The following is a 19,882-nucleotide window of genomic DNA, read 5'->3' as shown; positions in this document are numbered from 1 at the left end:
TCTATTGTTGGATAAGGAAAGAGAGAAAAAAGTGTTAATTTGAATCTTAAAATGACTGTCTCGAAGATTTTTGGTAAAGTGATACAGCCATGGCTCCCCTCTTTTCCCCCTTTATTCAATTTCTACATAAAATACTTAGTGCAGCCACACCACTGGTTTTCCATGTTGATGTGTTTGCTATTTGGCCATATGGTCCAGATGCATTAGATACATTTTTAGTGCATTTAAATAGTCAACACCTTAAAATCCACTTCACAATGGAACAGGAAGCTAATGACTGTCTGCCATTCCAAGATACACAAGTCACATGTCTTCAGGGAGATATTTGCACAAACAATCACACCATCATTCAGCTCAACAATATTACTGGATCCTACTTCTTCTTAATTTGTACCTTGGATCCGACATGATTACAATTACGATGTTCTTAACTAACTGATAAGTTGTGAGTTGATTTCTAATTCAAATATAGAGAAAATTTATATTTAAAGACTGCACCACTCTATATCTGAATTAGTTCAAGAATTGAAGAAAAATCAACCTTCAACTATTTCTCCTTAAAATATATACTGGCCGAGTATATTTGACTTACTTAATTTACCCGCTTTGGTTCGAATATTTTATGAATGGTGCAGTAAAAGAGATTCAGGCAAAATACAACTTTAGATAAACAAAAACAAACATTTAATTTTAAAATCACAAATTTTACACTTAAGTTTACATCAGTAATTAAGATATCACAAACATTTTAACTCCTCAGGTAAATTCAATCATTCAACTCATACAATGGTAAATCTGTTGTCTCTATAATACAGTCTTCTCACAGTTCCTTAAGTTCCAAATACAACAAAAATTGCAGTAATACCTCTTCACAAACAAACATTTTTAAATATACACTTTAGCTAACTTCCTCAATAGTTACTGTTAATATAAGGAAATTCTAGGGTGAAACTCACACACTTCTCTGTATAGAAATATTAACGGTTAGAATAATCTTACCGATAATCCATTTTCTTCACCTACTTATACGTAAACACTTTTTATAACTGTAAACACTTAAACAGTATACGGCACTAATTAAAATAATTTCTCTAAGCAATAACTGAATTAATCGTCGGTCACTATACACATAAACAAACGTTGTTGCATAAAGTACTACTGATCACTCATGAAATAAGGCAACACACAATAATTCATTAACTTGAGGTTTTATATGCACAGTTGTTCACTCTTCTGGCATTCAATTAATTCTTTAGACACTACAATTCTAAACACAGCTAACAGTAAACTTCAGTTTTACAGCCTCTACTATCCCCTAGTTACTCGATGCTTTATTTCAAGATTCTGTGTGTCCTTGACAGGTCGGCCCTGAAATTATATCTGAATTCAAGTATTGCTAGTCTAATTAATAGTCTCTCAGCTGTTTTCCGTAGCTATAATTGTTATTCTACAACTTGTTAGCTAACTGCTTCTCGACTAGTAGACTTTATTAGCTGCTTGAGTGACTTACCGACTCGCTATTATTGCACTATGATTCCCGATGCCAAATGCTCCAATTCCAACCTAATGCCAATTCTCTCCTTTCTCTCTCTCTTAATAATCTAATCTCCCCTTAATTTTCAGCGTTCTTTCCTTTTTATATCCATTGTTCCCGCCTAAATTGTTCTCGTGATCTAAAACTCTTTTCAATAAACCTTCTCCTCACGTGGTGTTCCAAAACATGCTCGCTCACTTACATACGTCTCCATGACAACCAAACAAAATATAATAAAATTGAGGTATTGCATAACGCTAAACTTCTACAAATAGGAATAAATAAAGAATATTTACATTTCAATTAATGCACAGTTAAATTATCAAATACAAACTCTTATAATATTAACATAGTAATAATTAAAATAGCTTAATAATATTTAATACAGTCTTATCACTATTAATACATATATCTTTGATTAAATAATTAGACATTAGACAAAATTAAAGTAGTTATATGAAAATTAAATTGTAAAATAAGTTGTTTACATTAAATAATATTTACAAGTCTAGCCTTTGTGATGGAAGATCATGTTGGATTCTGAACCAAATAATAATTACTCTAATCTCTATATATTCAGAATCCAACAATATCATATTCTAAAAACACTAACTCACAGAGCTAGAGCCTATCTGTTCCAATGACAATGCTCTTACCACTGAACTCACTTGCTTGTGTCACACTTTTTAACCAATGGCTATAATCCCCAAAGAACAGACAAAATATTAAATGCTTCCCAGAAATCCCCTTCATAGCCTAATATGCAAGACTACAGCAAAAAAAACTGTTACCATCCCATACATTAGGGTACATCATAAAAAGTTTCAGCTTCTCACCACATTTAAACCATATATCAAATTGACAACTCTCATCAGTTCACCAAAGGACAAACTCTCTCCTTTATCTTATCCAGGAGCATATGAAGTGTGTCCTGCACTTGTGGCTGCTTGCGATGGACAGACAGGAAGAACTGTTGACATCTGCCTTGGAAAACATAAAATATACATTTGGCACCATTGTTATGGCAAGTCAGGACTAGCAGACTATGCCTTGGATATCCCTTCACATGATCAAATGGAAGAAAACAAAAGTGCAACACAAGTCATTATAAATCGGAGAGATTGTTTTTGGAATCAGTGGCAGGTTTGAAATATTATCCAAGCCTCAACAAGTATGGCTGTATCAATTTACCACTACTTATCCAACAACAGATGGCACCAATTAAGACTTGAGTTCCTTGTGTTGTCTGTTACAATTTTTTAAACTGGTGCCACTGTTAACCAAATTGTTGCTGTTCATGTACTGTGACAAGCTGTTTTTGTGTTCTGAAGATGCTGGATATAATGCCAGTGAAATATCAGCAAATGAGTTAAATATTAATTATTTTCTTATTATTTTGTGCTGTGAATTAATACTGTTAAATAAATAAGCCAACACATAAGCCTTTCTACTCATCAGAGTAGAAAAAAATCTTTAGCGCACTCACATACAAATGTACTATAGATTTACTAACAACCTTTCGTGGGTGCAAGCCACATTAAAAAAAAACTTTCACACAAAAAAAAACTATCACTTTTTCTTTACATTAAAAAAAACCTTCAGTGAAGCTCAGCAGCAACATGATGGTTTAAATATGCTGTAATACAAGTGGCTTGAAATGGGAACAAATGTTTGCATTATGTGGAGAAGGGAAATAAATAGCTTGCTTGGAGTTTGCTGCCTAGCATAAGACTGTTGATTCAAGAGAATACTTGGATCATGACAATGTAAAGAAAAAGTAATACACTATTTTTGGTGAATCCATACTTATTATTATTATTATCAACAGACCTCCATGAAGTCAACAGGCTCATTGTGGGAGGTCCCACTCTCAAAGGCACAGTATGCCTTTTATTCCAATATAGGGAGTAGGCAAGCTGTTTTTTTCCTATCTAACTTTTGGAGACTGAGGAGACAGTTCAATCTCCACCAGTAGCCAATCAGAGATAGTTGGCCCAAGACTATCACTAATTATACATGGCATCTGGTGAAGAGATGCTGCTGAGAAGTGCCACCATCTCATGGTTCCAAATAACACTATGATTACTGTCTGAAAATAGTGTGAGTTCTATGGTTGATTTTCTTGAGTTAAAGACGAAAAACTGCTTGCCCGTGCCAGAGATCAACTAACTCAGGAAGCATTTGAAAAAAAAAGGCTTAGTAAAAGCTCCTCTAGTCAGTGACTAGAATAGAACTTATGATGCTCTTTGGGCAGTCTGGTGTCATGAACAGCATACACCACTTCCACTGAGCTACGCAGCCACCTTTTATTTATTATTTTATTTTTATTTTTTTTATTTTAAAAAATGTATTTATTTATATACTACAAATGAGGTGGGTTAATTAGTTTTAGACATCATGTAGCTTACAATGGTAATGGTGCTAGTTGCTTTAATATAGTATATGCAGGTGAAGATGACCTTAATGTAAAGATTGAAACATAGAATTTTAATGTTATTAAAGTTTTTTTAATCTTAAACAACTCCATAAATCTAGTATAACATATACAAGGTGGGGGAGGCTGAAAAGTTCTGATAAACACCTAAAACAAAAATAGACTAATTTGTGCAACAAGTGAAAGACTCTTTTATCAGAGAATTGCAAATGATGCAGTAGCGTTGTAACAAGTGTATAACACTTTGTGGGGAATATGTAGAATAATGTATAAGTTACATGGTTCTATCTCAGTTCCTTCATGGTGATTATCACAACTTTTCAGCACACCCTCATATAGTATATAGTAAGCTGTTCATTGTTTCACTGAATATCCTTCCACTTACTTGCATCTTGGTTGCCTGAATCCATGCTGACATCCCTACCTTAAATATTTTATTTTTCCTGACTCTACTTCTGAACTCTCACTGAACAATACTTTCTTGAGACACCTAACTCCAAATCCATTCAAATGCAAACTATCCACCTTATATATTATGCCCTTCGGTCCATCAAACTCACTCCATACATCCACAAACTTTACACCATTTTACCACTATACGATGGGGTGTGTTCTCCCATTGGGTGGTGAAAATCATCTCCCACCTAAAAAGCATAGGATCCTCAGATGATATTTATCATTTTTTACCATTTTTATAATGTGCAAATTGTATATTAACTCCAAGCATCATTAAAATTATTCCCTGCAGTTTAAAAGTTAAGCATGTATGTAATATGCATACAAACCTGTATAAAAACAGTAGTATAAAGTACTAAGAATGTATGGTTTAATAGCCAGATATCAAAATAAGAATTTTCTGATTTTTATTTATTTATTATTTTTTTATGTTGGGTCCATATATGAGAGGTTGGATGGTCATGCACTTTAGTACTGTATATGGGCAGTGGGATGAAAAAGGAGAAATTTGTTGACATTTGATTTAAAAGCCTGTATATTGTATTCCTTGGAAAATACATCGGGGGGGGGGGGGGGAGACTGTTCCGTAGCACAATAGTAACAGGGATGAAGGAGGAAGAAAAGCAACTTGTTCTGTGGGTTTCAAGGTGTACTGTGAAAGGATGTTGGGTGGCAGCTGTATATGTTCCAATGGGCTTAATACAGAGTGGGGGAATTATTGATGCTGTTTCAGATGATCATTTTCCATGGAAATAGTCATAGAATATATAAATTGCAGACTAAACGTCTATGTGAAAATGGGGAGAGTGAGTTGGTAAGAGATGGATCATTTATCAGTCTAATTGCTCTCCTCTGTATTGAGGTGAGCATTTTGAGGGAGCTTTTAGGAGCTCCACTCCAAATGTGGAACAGTATTTGATAGCTGGGCAGATTTGTGATTTGTATAAGGTTAACAGCTGTTTTGAGATGAAGTAACGTCTTGAGCAAAATAAAAATCCTAGTTTTTTGGAGGATGAAGATGCAATGGTTGTCATATGTTTATGCCAGGAGAGGCCTGATGTCAAGGTAATTCCAAGAAGAGAAATTTCATCTTATCTGGGAATTTGAGTATTGTCAAAAATAATACTGGGGGAAATGGTTCTTTTTTGTGGGAGATAAGACAGAACTGTGTTTCACTAGCATTGAAGTTGACAAGGTTATCTGAACACCATTGGAGAATGACTTGGAGCTCCGAATTAAGGGAAGTTGCGGTTGATGTTCTGTGGGTTGAAGTGAGTTGTGTAGGGTAAGGTTTATGAAATGAAAGGAAGGAGTGCAATGTGCTGTCATCTACAAAACTATGAATTGGGTTGGAGGTCAACTGAAGTAGGTTACTGATATACAGAAGGAAGAGGTCAGTGAGAAAACTGCAGTGATGTAGCTGGGGGGGGAGGCGGTCTGCCCCGGGAAGGCACTTCGCATTTAAGAAATCATGCTATACTGTCTATAGAACAGTAACTGAGTGACAAATAGATTTTGCTAATGGAAAAGCAAGAAAAATAATGTTTTAGAATGTTGGAATTAAAGTTTTACTTCAAAAATAAACATAGTGTTTTAATTTATTTCCCTATACGTCGTTTTCACTTTTTGTAGTATTTTTGTGTGTATTGAGAGGGGTGGCAAAAACTCTAGCTACACTACTGGATAACTGAACCTTGTGGGACCCCAGCATTAGTTGGATGGTGAGAGGATAGGGAGCCGTCTACCATTACATATAGTGTGCGTCCAAACAGAAAGCTGGCAATCCATCTGCAGAAGCCCTAAGACAGTCCAAATGATGGAAGTTTGCTTAGTAAGCCTTTGTGCCAGACCCGGTCAAAGGCTTTAGAGATATTGAGTGCAACTACTTGAGATTCGCCAAATTTTTCCATGGCATTTGTCCAGAGATGGGTGATATATGAGAGCAGGTCGCCTGTTGATCAGCATCAACAGAATCCGTACTGGTGGTCGCTTAATAGCTGGGTACCTTCAAGGTAGAGTAGGAGTTGAGAATTGATGGCTTTCTCCATCACTTTAGATAGGACTGAGGTGAGTGAGATAGGGTGGTAGTTAGATGGCAGCGATTTGTCACCTTTTTTAGGAATGGGTTGAATATAGGCCAATTTCCAGGCTTTGGGATATATACCAGTGGAGTAAGAGAGTATGTACAGATGGATAGGAGTCAGTTCTGCTGCACAGACATTCAGGACAATTGGAGGTATGCCATCAGGGCCAGTCGCTTTTTTTGTGTCTAATTTAGACAACAGATTTATAATCTCTTTCTGGCAAAAGGATACATGGGAGCACTGTATGTTGGGCAGTTGGAATGACTGTGGGGGGGGGGGGGGGGAATTTCCCATTGTCATTTATGCATGTATTGGAGGCAAAGTGTGAAGCCAGGAGATTAGCATTTCTGTGGGCGATGTTGCAATTGAGCCATCTGGGTATGATAAGGGTGGGAGTAATGTAGGGCAAAAGTTGCGACCAATTGCTTTGGTAAGAGACCAAAAGTTGCTGCTAGGACAGGCTGAAAGTTTCCTACTTTTTGCCCATTCAAATTCTTTTTTGGAATCATTGATAATGTTCCTTCAGTGCCTATACTGAAGTATAGGCACTGAAGGAGGATGGAGTTCTTAATTTGAGCCAGTTGTGGTATGCCTGATTTTTCATTTGTACAGCCTTCACACATATTTTGGAGAACCAGGGTTTAGTTAGGGGACGGCAGTTCAGAGAAGTGTGGGGAATGTATGTTTTTATGCCAGTAAGGATTACTTTGGTGATACATTCAGTGCATATGTTTGGATTGGAAGACTGGAAACAATAGTACAATAGTCCAACCATGGAAATGAAGCATAGTAGTCGCTGAGGTTGTTCCATTTGGCACTGTTATCATGCCAAACTACTCTTGTGAGGGTGGTACTGTGTAAGCGTTGTTGTATGGGGGGGGGAGATGAGAAGTAGGTTGTGGTCAGGATTACCCAGGGGGAGGGCTCACTACATTCACTGTATATTTGGAAGGGTCATTGGTAAGGAAGAGATCTAAGATATTTGGGGAGTGATTCGGGTTATCTGGTATTCTGGTCAGTTTGTGAACAATTTGTGTAAGGTCGTTAACGATGGCAAATGTTTCAGCATCTTTGCCTGCAGAATCTGTACAACTGGGAAGAGGAAAGCCAGTTGGTGTTATGGACATTAAAATCACCAAGGAGGATGATTTCACTGTTAGGAGAGTGAGACTGGAGAAAATCAACTTTTAAAGAGGGGAAATTAAAAAGCTCAAAGTGGTTGGTGGTATTAGGAGAGCAATAGAGACAACAGATGACTTGAATACGTTTGATTGATGAATGAGTTGAATGATTTGAATGAATTTGATTGATTGACTGACTCATTAATTATTTATAAATTTTGCTTTATTTTATTTATTACTACTAATGAATACTACAAATTAACTACTAATAAATAAATACTGATACTTTGTGAGAAGTATTTTATGAGGGAGGATGTGAAGGAGTTGTTGGACAAAGCAAAAATGAAGAGCAAGAAGGTGAAGATTGTAAGTCTCCTGCCATGCTATCATAGAGGCAAACTGAGAAGGAGGGTGTTGATAGCAAACAAATCAACTGGCAGGGTGCAGAAAGAATGATGTAGGATTTGTGGACCTATGGTCTGAGTTTGAGGAAGAAGGATTTGTATAATGCTGATGGACTGCACCTAAATGGCTTTGGTGTTGAACTTTGTTCACTGAATATGCTGAAGGGCAGTTTCAGGAAAACTTAAGCAGTTAAGGTGGATGCAGCTGAGTGTGTGAAGACATCCATGAAGTGAGTGAGTGAGAAGTGTGAGAATGACCAAGTACAGAATCTAGTCTCTCAAGGAAAAATGTTGAATAGAGTAGTGAATTCAGAAAGCAAAAGGTGGTTAGGAGCTTAAAGGGATGCTACAGTTTCTATATGCTAATGCCAGAAGTATCAGTTTTTGGAATTGATACTTCTGGCATTAGAAGAGAAGTTTTTGGCATTGGTTAGTGCAGCCTCACTAAATTAGCATTAGTGAGACTTGGCCAACAGCAGATAAAGTAATTACAGGAATAGAATGTGAAGGGTGTAGTATTTTCAGGGAGGATAAAGATAGGATGGTGTGTGTGTGTGGGGGGGGGGGGTACTGATGACGATAGTAGATGAATTGCAGCCAAAAAAGAACAGTAGCTAGGTGGGAGGGTGGCTGTTCATTTGAAGTAGTCTAGTGTGAGTGTGAAATAAGGCCAATAAAACAAAATATACAGTTGGTTGCTGCTGTAGACCAGGAGAGTTCCAGGAATGATCTGGATGACATGCATTAGCAAATTAATGCGATGAGTGCTGGTCGAGTGATTATTATGGGGAAACTTCAGCTATGGATATATAGATTGGAAAGAAGAATGGTCACATGGCAGGAAGGAAATGGAATTCATACACCTGCTGAGAGATAATTACTTGAGTCAGCATGTGATGGAAGGGACTCATAGTGAAAGAGTATTCAACCTGGTTATAGGATCAGAGAAGCTATCCATAACCAAAGCAGCCACATTGCCTCTGGTTTCCCAAATCAGACGCAATGTGGCAGCCACATTGCCTCTGATTTGGGAAAGTGACCAAATGGTCTTAACTTGGGAAACTGTAAAACATGAGGAATATTCTATCAAGAAGGTGTATATGTAGAATTATAAGGCAGATGATTATAACAAGCTTAGTAAGAAGCTTAAAGCTATGCCATGGCATAAAACCATGCAAGGGAAGGATATTAGTAGTGCATCGGAGATAGTTAAGGCACCCAGAGGGAAATATATTAAATTGTATACCTAAGGTCAGGAGGGTTAATCAGGAGGAGTTAGATGGATGAGTAATATCATTAAGCATGAGCTTCAGAAAAAGAAAATGCTGTGGAGGGTATATAAGGAGAAAGGTGACCATTAAACAGTACAAGACTCAGGCAAGAAGGGTGAAGCATGGCAAGGAAGGCAAAATCAGATTATGAGAAGAAACTAGCCGAGCAACCCAAAGGAAATTCCAAAGAGTTCTTCCATTACATAGCAAGTAAGAGGAATAATAACTATAGAAGAATAACCTTAACGAGTGCTGATGGTGATTAGGTGACAGAAGCAGATAATAGAGTTGAGTTATTCAGTAACTGCTTTGCAAAGGTATATCATTCAAGTGGGATTTCTGTTGTGACAGAGACTGATGTGGGAACAGAGGTAAACGAATTGGAGGTTCTTAGGATATTGCAGAATCTCAATGTAAATACAGTGTGCGATTAGGTGGGATATCTGTTCACATTTAACAAGCATATGCAAGGGAACTGGCAATACCTCTGACTATGCTCTTTAATTGAAGTCTCAGAACAGTTATAATTCCATTGCATAAGGGAGATTCTAAGACTGCAGTATCAGATTATAGACCAATCAATATCTTAAGAGTGGTGGTATAAGTACTGGAAAAATTGGTCAAAAAGAGAATTCAAGAATGATGGGTAAAAATATGATACTGTATGGCTTTGTGAAGGGCTTTAGTAATTTAGTAACATTTTTATAATAGAGTGACAGCTAATTTAGATAAAGGAAATGGCAAAATAATGATTCTTCTGGATGCAAATCCAGAAGAATGGCACCTGACAGTATACCACATGGAACTCTATTACATAAATTAGAACAAATGGGGATGGATATGATACAAGTTATGTGGACAAGAGAGTAACTGATGGACAGATATCAAAAAGTGGTATATGGTGAAGCAGAATCTGGGTGAAAGCAGGTAACTAATGGTGTGCCAGAATGTTTAGTACTAGGACTATGACCTTTTAATTTGTACATAAATGATATAAGAAATTGCCTGAAAGGAAATATTCAATTGTTTGCTGATGATGCAAAACTATGTAGAGTAATAGCTAATCAAGGAGAGTTTTAAGGATGATTTAAATATACTGTCAGTATTTATTATTATTATTATTACCCCAAGACCTCATGGAGTCAAAGACTCATCTGGAAGGTCCTTTTATCACACAAACATCTGATCATACCGTGTCTTAAACACACTAAAACTCCTTCCAGACACCACACTCTCAGGCAAGGTATTCCAATCATTCACAACTCTGCACAAAAAAAACCTACCTCTCACTCCCCTACTCACACCCTCTTTATACAGTTTCCAGAGATGACCTCTGATTCTCCCACTATTCTCTGTAGAACTTCTCCACCATTGATTTTATAACAACCCCTTACCAACTTGTAGGTCTCTATCATATCTCCCCTCTTCCTCCTCTCCACCAGACTCTGCAAATTACATCTTCTCAATCTTTCCTCATACTCAACATTCCAGAGGTCAGAAACTACCTTAGTCAGTCGCCTTTGGACCCTTTCCAACATCTCTTCATCCTTCTGAAAACCCGCTGACCAAATCTGGGCACAATAGTCCATGTGTGGCCTAATCAAAGCCTTATACAATGGAACAAGAATCTCCCTACTTCTACACGTCAGTGTCCTCCGCATCATTCCCAGAAGCCTTTGTGTTGTCTTCACAATTTTTGGCGATGTGTCCCCTAAATTTTAGATCCTTATCCACTATCACCCCCAGATCTCTTATTTCCTCTACCTCCAACAAATTATTCTCACCAAGCATAAATTCTGCATCCCATCTTTATTTTCCAAATTTTAAAACCTCACATCCTCATTTCCGTGCCCAATCACTCAATTATTCAAGTCTTCTTGCAAGGCCACAACATCTTCACTACTCTTTATGGTTCGTTCCCAACTTTGCATCATCTGCAAACAACTGAATATCTCCATCCAAATCTTCACCAATATCATTAATATACAAGTTAAATAGTAATGGCCCTTAAACAGACCCCTGAGGCACTCCACTAGTGACTTTCCTTTTCCTAGATATCACACCCCCATACACAACTTGTTGATACCTATCAGATAGCCAGTCTCCAATCCAATGTACTAATTTAATATCCAACCTCATCTGCTCTAGTTTGACTGTCAACTTATCATGCGGTACTCTATCAAAAGCTTTTGCGAAATCCAAGTATGTTACTCTGTATCCTTCTCCTCTGTCCAAGGAAGCAGTCACTTTATTGTAACAAGTAAGTAGATTACTAAAACATGACCTCCCTTTAGCAAATTCATGCTGTCCATCAAAGATTATATCATTGTTGTCAACCCAACTCTGGATCCTAGTTCTCACAAGCTTCTCCAACAACTTAACCACAACACCTGACACAGAGATAGGCCTATAGTTTGATGCTCAAGTTCGATCACCTCCTTTATGAAGTGGCACAATCTTGCCCTCCTTCCACTCTTTAGGAACTTGACCAAGTGCAAGACTCGTATTAAAAAAATATGTCAAGGCAGGTGTCAACTCTATGGCACATTCCTTCAGAATATGCGGTGATATATTATCAAGTCCCACAGCCTTATTTACATCTAGTTTATTCAACTGCCCAAACACCTCTTGCTCACTTACAGTCAGTCTCTCCTCTCCATCATCAACTGCTCTCAATCTCTCCATGAAGTCACATTCACAAGATTGAAAGATCTTTATGAACTGCTTATTAAATATCTCCACCACACATTCTGCAACAGCTGTCTTTATACCATTTTCTCCAATCAATGTCATCCTTCCATAATCATTCTTTCTTTTGCTGGCTACATATCGAAATAACTCCCTAGGATTCTTTTTGGCTTCATTAGCTAACTGCTGTTCATACCTCTCTTTAGCTACTCTCACTAACCAAGTCACCCTCCTTGCCTGATCTTTGTAGACCTCATGAAATTGGTTATTTCCACTTCTCTTATGCTGCCTCCACAATGCCCTTTTTCTCTGTATCGCATGCTTAATCTCTTTATTCATCCATCTCACACCTACCTTATTTAACCTTCTCACCCTTGGAATACATTTAGACATTGCATCTACTAGATAGTTTTTGAAATCCCCCAAGCTGCATTGATCTCTTTTCCAGCTAACTCCTCATTCCATGCTACACCCACAAGATGTCTCCTGTGCTCTTCATAATCACTCCCCTTGTAGTTCCACATGTACCCTTTTCTCACAGGGGTCCTTGCACTGCTAACAACCACCCAGGTAATCACCTCATGGTCACTCTCACCAATTGGTAGATGATTTGACACCTCATTTATAATTACATCCTCTGATGAGATGACCAAATCCAAGACCCTTAATCCTCATGTGCCCTCTGTTACATACTGTCTGAGGTAGTATGTAACAGAGGGCTCACGAGGTAGTATGTATCCCTCAAAAACTCAAGAAACTCATTTTCTTTACCTCCAATTGCTATCTCATCATTCCGGTCTATATTGCCATAATTAAAATCACCCATAATGATCACCCTTTTCTTATTTGCTTGGCTAATTTGACTATACATTTCACTATCACCACCATCCACATTACCAGGTCTATAACAACATCCCACCAAGTATTTGATTCTATTCACCTCTATCTCACACCGTAGTGCCTCAAAACCACTGGCCCTATTTCCCTCTTGCATCTCTACTTTGCATGGACATAACTCTTTCTCTATCATCAATAGCACTCCCCCTCCCTTTTTACCCCTTCTATCCTCACGAAACATATCATACCCTTCCATCTCTATTCCTGTCAGGATTTTGTCTTCATCTAACCATGTCTCACTTATTCCGACAATCTTTGGGTGAACAGACACAATTAGTGCAACCATTTCATCTGCCTTGTTTCTTATATTGCTAGCATTGGTATACAAACACAATAGCTCATTTCTGGATCTACAGCTGGTTCCACTGATACCACTCACTTGATGTGATCTCTCCATGCTAGACTGGGGCCATTTCCCATTCTGCTTCTTCATTTTAGAACCCTTTTCAATTCCAACTGTTTCCTCTTGATCCCTGGTCATCCCATTCCTTTCCTGCCTACACATGCTCTCACCTCCTCTTGGAGCATCCACCTTTCTCACGCTTTGTACCCCTGTCCACCCTGAGCCTCCCCATTTCCCTGCTCCTCTTGCACACCCATTCTCTCATTTTCTATATTCATACCACTCACTTCCCCATTCATATCCACTTCTTCAATCTCTCCTGGCTTACTCTCCTGCTCTTCCACATCACTCCCCTCTTGATCTAATTCATTCTCTCTATTCACTTCTCTACCTTCCAGCAGCAGTCTCTCCAAGCGACTCAAACCATAACCACTCAAATGCAGTCCATCACTCCCATACAGCTCACTTCGTCCCTCAAACTCATTCCACACATTAACAAACTGTACTCCCATCTCCTCACACATTTCAGCCAGCATATCATTCATAATCCTTGCTCTCCGCCTCATTTCACCACAGTCATACCTAGGCAACACACTGACTACCCTTCCTGTCACACTATTCTCTTTTATCCTTCCAAGCAGCCTCCTGATATACATTCTAACATGCTCTTTGTTCTCTCTCAAATCATTTGTACCAATTAATACCATTAACTCTTTTGCTCGCTCCCACCTCATATCCAATGCCTCAATCACTCTACTCATTTTACCGGAAAACATTCCTTGTGCATTCTATCCTCTAGCACACCTTTAATAATGGAGTTGCCATACAACACCACTCGCTCATCTTTCGTTAACTCTTTCATGCCATCATGATTTATTTTAATAGTTTTGACCTGAATTCTCTTAATTTCATTCTGCATCCATTTCATTTCTTGCCTCATCCAATCCAATTCGACTTCCGAATCTCACGACACATTCTCTCTATCATTAAATCTTTCTAACTTTCTAACTCTCGACTCCTTCTTCTCACTTTCACTCTCATTCATCCTTCTTTGTTTCCATACTTTCGGTCCAACATACGTCCAACTTTCGCTATCATTCTCACTTTCACTCGCATTTATCTTTCTTTGTTTCCGTACTTTCGGTCTAACATGCGTCCAACTTTCGCTATCATTCTTCTCACTTTCACTCTCATTCATCTTTCTTTGTTTCAGTACTTTCAGTCCAACATGCGTCCAACTTTTGCCATCATTCATTTTTTTTTTCGCTATCATTCATTCTTTCAATTTCTGTGTCACAGCATTTCTAGTTTCATTCGTTCTCTCAATTTCGTTTCCTTCCGCCACTCTCGCCTCACTTTTGTCCCTTTTAACATCCATTACAGTTTTCAAATCGCTCTTTTTCTTTTTTAATAATTTTTTAAAATTTTTTTGCCTCTCTTTCTCACCATCTTTCTCTTTCAAACATGCACTTATGTTCCCCGCAACATTCTCGTTACTAACACTTTCTGTCATCAATTTCATATTTGCATTCATCAGTTCCTCATTCAGGTCACACTTCACACACATCATTCTTCCATTCGCACTAAACATCCACAAATCATTTATGTAATCGAAGGAATACATATAACAGACCTCACACTTAACGAAACGACTAAAATCTAAATTAAAATCATGGAATGACAATGCCGCCGCCATTTTTTTTACCTGCAGGTTACTAGGTCTAATAATAACGATTTCATAATTAAGTTTATTCAAGAAAAATCCCCCACACTAATAATATTGGTAGCACACAACATTTACAGCTGCTCTATCTCAAACAATTACGCATATATACTTAATTATTCCTAGAATAACTTATCTCAATCAGGAGCTCTTCTTAGACATGTCAACAGCGCTTAGCTCACTAGCACCATGGACAAAAGATAATGGATGTCAGTTTAATGTGGAAAAATGTAAAGCTATGAACTTTAAATCGATTATAAGCTGTGTACCACATTGATGAAAATGTACTCCAGGAAATAGATGAATCTATGGATTTTGGGTTGGTGGTGGTGGTGGTGGCAGAGAGAGTTAAAATTTAGAGGCCATGTTGCTAAGGTTGCCAAGGCAGCTCATAAGATTACTTGGCTATTTCAGAACACACTAAAAAGTAGAGATAAGGAAGTTGTTATTCCTGTTTATAAAGCCTTGATATGTTCACATCTGGATTACTGTGGTGCTCAGGTCTGGTTTCCTTTGTTTCTTCGGGATGAGGAAGTGGTGGAGAGGATTCAGAGGTGAGTGACCAAGATGGTAAATGATCTGTGGAATGTGCCCTATAAGAATAGATTGAGGGTGTATGGATTGCAAGGTTGGTTGATGGGCAAAAAAAGAGGGGATATGATAGAAACATTTACATTAGTTAAAGGTCTTTATAAAATTGATGCAGGAGAAATGTTTGTGCTTAGCTAGAGGGGGAAACAGAACAAGAGGTTATCCCCGAAAATTGAGATAAAAGTGTGGTTAGTAGGGATTGGAGGACTAGATTTTTCACTTGGAGAATTGTTAATGAATGGAATGGGATGGGTTGCCAGAGTTGATTGTGAGTGCTTTGTCTGTCAATGGGTTCAACGAGAAGTATGACAGACTATGTGAATAGTTTGGACCTCTTGCGATGAGTCTTTGGATTCCATGGACGTGCTGTACAATAATAATAATAATAATAATTATTATTATTATGCGTATTATGCATATGCTTAACTCTGCAATATTATCAATAGAAAAAAAAAAGTGGTGATCCAGATTAAAATGCACATATACCTGAACATATTCCTATCCATGAACAAATTTTAGCAGCATTATCAAGATTATTTAACAGGAACTGAAATAATTCTGGAATATGTTTGTCTACAAAATTTATGCATATCTTCCCAAAATTTCCAGGCAATAAACGGCACACTGCTTCTAAATCTGCCTTTATTTTTTCCTACAAAGGAAGAAGTCAATCTTTAATAATAAGCATTGATTTCATTACTAAAAATGTTATGAAAATCTGCTGATTCATTTCTGATATACAATGCAATTTTAATCAGACATTGCAACCAAATGTAAAGTAAAAGCATTCATTATCATTACAACACTTTTTTTAGTTAAAAAAAAGAAATTAGAAATGTCTGTTCTGTGTAATTTGTGTGTGTGTTGTATTAATAGGCAATGTAAACTTTCATTTATTTCTTCTTCTTATCATTATTATTAGTTACATTTGATTTATTATTTATTTCTCTATAGGACAGCGGTAGAAAATACATCCTTTGACTGGAAAAGACTGAAGTCTGATTCTTATCCTGATGAATAGTATCTTTATGCGGTTTTTGAAATGAGGATGAGTTAGCCAGTCTCATGAATAGTAGGATTTTTTTCTCCTGGAAACTTGAGTTTTTCATCCTACATATAGGCAAATCGGCCAGAGAATGCACATAGTTAACCAACAAAAGTACAGTCACATAGCTTACTGTGTAGATGGCGACTTGTGTGGTGTAGGTTAGGTAAGTGCCTTCTTGCAGATGAGCTTGGACTCCATAGAGGCCTCATATAATAATAATAATCTGGAGAAGGGGTGAAGGTTAGGCCCACCTAAGATTCTGGAGATGAAAAACTTGTCACCTCCATATCAAACTGGCTAATAATTTCCCCTCAGATGAATGCTCTTATAAATATTGTTAACATCCTAGATGGGATTCAGATGTGCTATAAAGTTATTTCTTAATGCAAAAGCAATATGTTTATTATTATTATTATCATCAACATCATCATCATCACTAGGGGTTCAGAATCACAGTCATTATGGTAGGTCTCTCTGCTATCACATACAAAATTCACTAAACTGTGCCTTAAGCTCTCTCTCCGTCAATGTAATCAAACAGTGAAAACAGCACATTGCATTAGCTTTATGGAGTCAACTGAATAATCCAGAGTGTTTTAGTAATAAGGTATGACACCTTTTGGCTACTTGTATATGGAAATATGACTTCTGCATTACTTCAACCTTGGTATCACTTCTGGATTTGGCTGAAACTGATAAGACCCCAATAAAGGTTGAAACTAGTCTTGGTAGTGACCCTTCCCATAATGTAGCACTATACATATCCATAAGGATGTGCTTTGTATTATGGGATACTAAGGCAAGTGATGTGTGAAGTCATTAGCCTCTATATATGAGTTGCTCAGTCGTGAAGTTACTTCAGGTGCAAACTTTGTTTGCTTACACTTGGATAAAGGATTAAACCAAGAATATAATTTCTTGGCATCTTTAATTTATAGTATTAACCAAGTGGAGAAAAATTTTCGCCATCTATCTCTAATCCAGAGTATTTTATTAATAAGGTGAGACACCTTTTGGCTACTTGTATATGGATATATGACTTCTGCATTACTTCAACCTAGATATCACTTCCATAGCTCAGATTTACCCGCTAATTAATAGAAATAGCAAGCTCAGCAACAGAATCAAATTGCAACTTTACCAGATGACGATTCGTCCCATAATCACCTATGCCTCTCCAGCCTGGAGCCACACCTCTAACGCTAACATTATCAAGATTCAGCGTGTGCAGAACAAGTGCTTGAGAATGATTCTGAACGCCCCGTGGTATGTTAGAAACAGCCAGCTCCATAGAGACACAAATATTCCATATATTCTCTCTTATCTACAATCCTTAGCTTCCAAGTTTTTTCTAAAGACGTCCACACACCCCAATGATTTGATTCAACAAGCTGCAGCATATGAGCCAACGGACATATTCAAATATAGAAGACCAAAAACTATATTAGCCTCCTATAACGATGCATAATCTCCATGCCCATTCAGGGCGAGCAAACTGCTCGTAAATTTTACCCTCACTGTAACCACGACAGATAGCGGGGAATATGAAAAGCATCTTGCTTCACCCTTAAAGACATAAATGTCAATTGTCAATAGATATCACTTCTATTACTTCTAAGTCTGGCTATCCAAATCACTAAATGACTATTTAGACTTCTGTGCTTGTTTGAACTCATTACAAGGTTTAATGGAATAAATACAGCATATATATAAGTAATTAAACATAAGTTTAATTGAGCCTATATTTCATCTCAGTTACTGAGATATCATCAGGGAAATAATATTAAAGTTGCAAACACACACACACACACACAAATGCACAAGTGATGATTTATATCCTCTAAGAGTGGAGGCTTTGGAAGGCAGCAACACAGATAGTTTTGAAAGCATATGGTGTGAGGTAGAGGTGGGTAAGACAGGATATTTAGTGGAGTGTTGCTACAAGCCAAGGAGCACAGAGGGTCAGGAGCAGGAGATTTCTAAGCAGTTGTTTTTGGCAAGAAGAATAACTTTATGGGAGATTTTAACTATAGCAGTATAAGTTGGGAAGAAGAAAACGAATGTAGTAATAAGCAGTTCTTTTTTTTCTGGCAGTACGCAGTACCAGCACCTTTTTTTCTTCTTAAGTTTTTAAAAATTTGGGATTTATTGACAGCAAAATGTATTATAAATATTCCGGTAGATAGTACTGCGTTCACGAATTGAATTTTCAGTTTTGATTACTCATAAGTTGGTACCCTGCTTTCCTGTTTCATAAGTTGATATGCAACTGGAATCAGGAAATTGTGTTCACTTCCGATTGCTTCCAATATCAGTTTATCAGTGCTATAATCACTCTGCAACAGGCAGGTGTTCACATGAGTTTTGAATTAATCTAAGTTAAATCAGTGCAATCATTGTTCCAAATGAGTAAATAAGTAATTATTTTATGCCAATGAATAAAGAAAGGAAGGCTGAAGAAACAGAAATTGTTGAATCTACTTGTGATCCTGTAAAACAGAAAACTAGCACCAAAAATACACTTGGTGAAGAGGATCACGGCACCAAGACCGATCCACATGGTCAAAAGGAAGCAGAATCTGATAATGACTGGTCCAAATGTTGGACACTTTTGCAGAAAAATGACTTCTGCGAGAGAAACGAGTGGCTGTATATCAAGAATAAAATGTTGGTCTGTAAAGCGTGTCGTGATGTCGGAAGCCTTGTCGTCAATAAACACATGGGAACGAAAATTTCAGCGGAGTGGGCAAATGGTAAAATCAGTCATTTTGGAGAATCATGCAAACAACAGTTAATGCCATTAAGAAAAAAGATTTATGATCATAAGGAGAGTGCAGCGCACAAAGCAAGATGACGAGGGTATATAGGAGGATATGTTAAAAGTGTGGAAGTTGCTGTAATAACATCTTCATGGTGAGTACCGGCACCTTTTCTTCCAGAAAAAAAGCACTGATAATAAGGAATGGAATTTCTAGAATTCTTGAGGGAAAATGTCGGATTTGGTCATAGCATCAGAAAAGCTGATAATAACTGAGATGACATCTCTCCCCAGTTGGAGAGAGTGACCATGTGGTTTTGACTTGGAAGATGAATACACATGCAGGAGTATTACTATTACTATTACTATTATTATGGGCAACTCCAGGGAGTCATTAGACTCATCGAGGGAGGCCCCAAATCATATTCATCACAACTATTTGACCATACAGTATCTATCATACCTCGCCTTAAACTCATTCACTGTCACAGCATCCACCACAGACTCAGGGAGTGCATTCCACTCATTCA

General features: G+C 37.5%; 1 protein-coding gene across 2 annotated transcripts in view; it reads right to left on the bottom strand.

Annotated features, from left to right (window-relative positions):
• LOC150099492 (prosaposin-like) overlaps positions 1–19,882 on the bottom strand; it is a 149,064-nt gene that overhangs the window by 42,600 nt on the left and 86,582 nt on the right. For both annotated transcript variants that reach the window (XM_090403867.1, XM_090403866.1), the window contains exon 8: positions 16,033–16,198. In XM_090403867.1, coding sequence (XP_090259993.1) covers positions 16,033–16,198 — 166 coding nt within the window. The remainder of the gene's footprint in view (positions 1–16,032; positions 16,199–19,882) is intronic.

This window comes from Typopeltis vanoorti, chromosome 14, assembly GCF_054136105.1.
Source record: "Typopeltis vanoorti isolate ZY-2024b chromosome 14, IOZ_Tvanoo_1.0, whole genome shotgun sequence".
NCBI classification, from domain to species: domain Eukaryota; kingdom Metazoa; phylum Arthropoda; class Arachnida; order Uropygi; family Thelyphonidae; genus Typopeltis; species Typopeltis vanoorti.
This window is presented reverse-complemented; position numbering and strand designations above follow the sequence as displayed.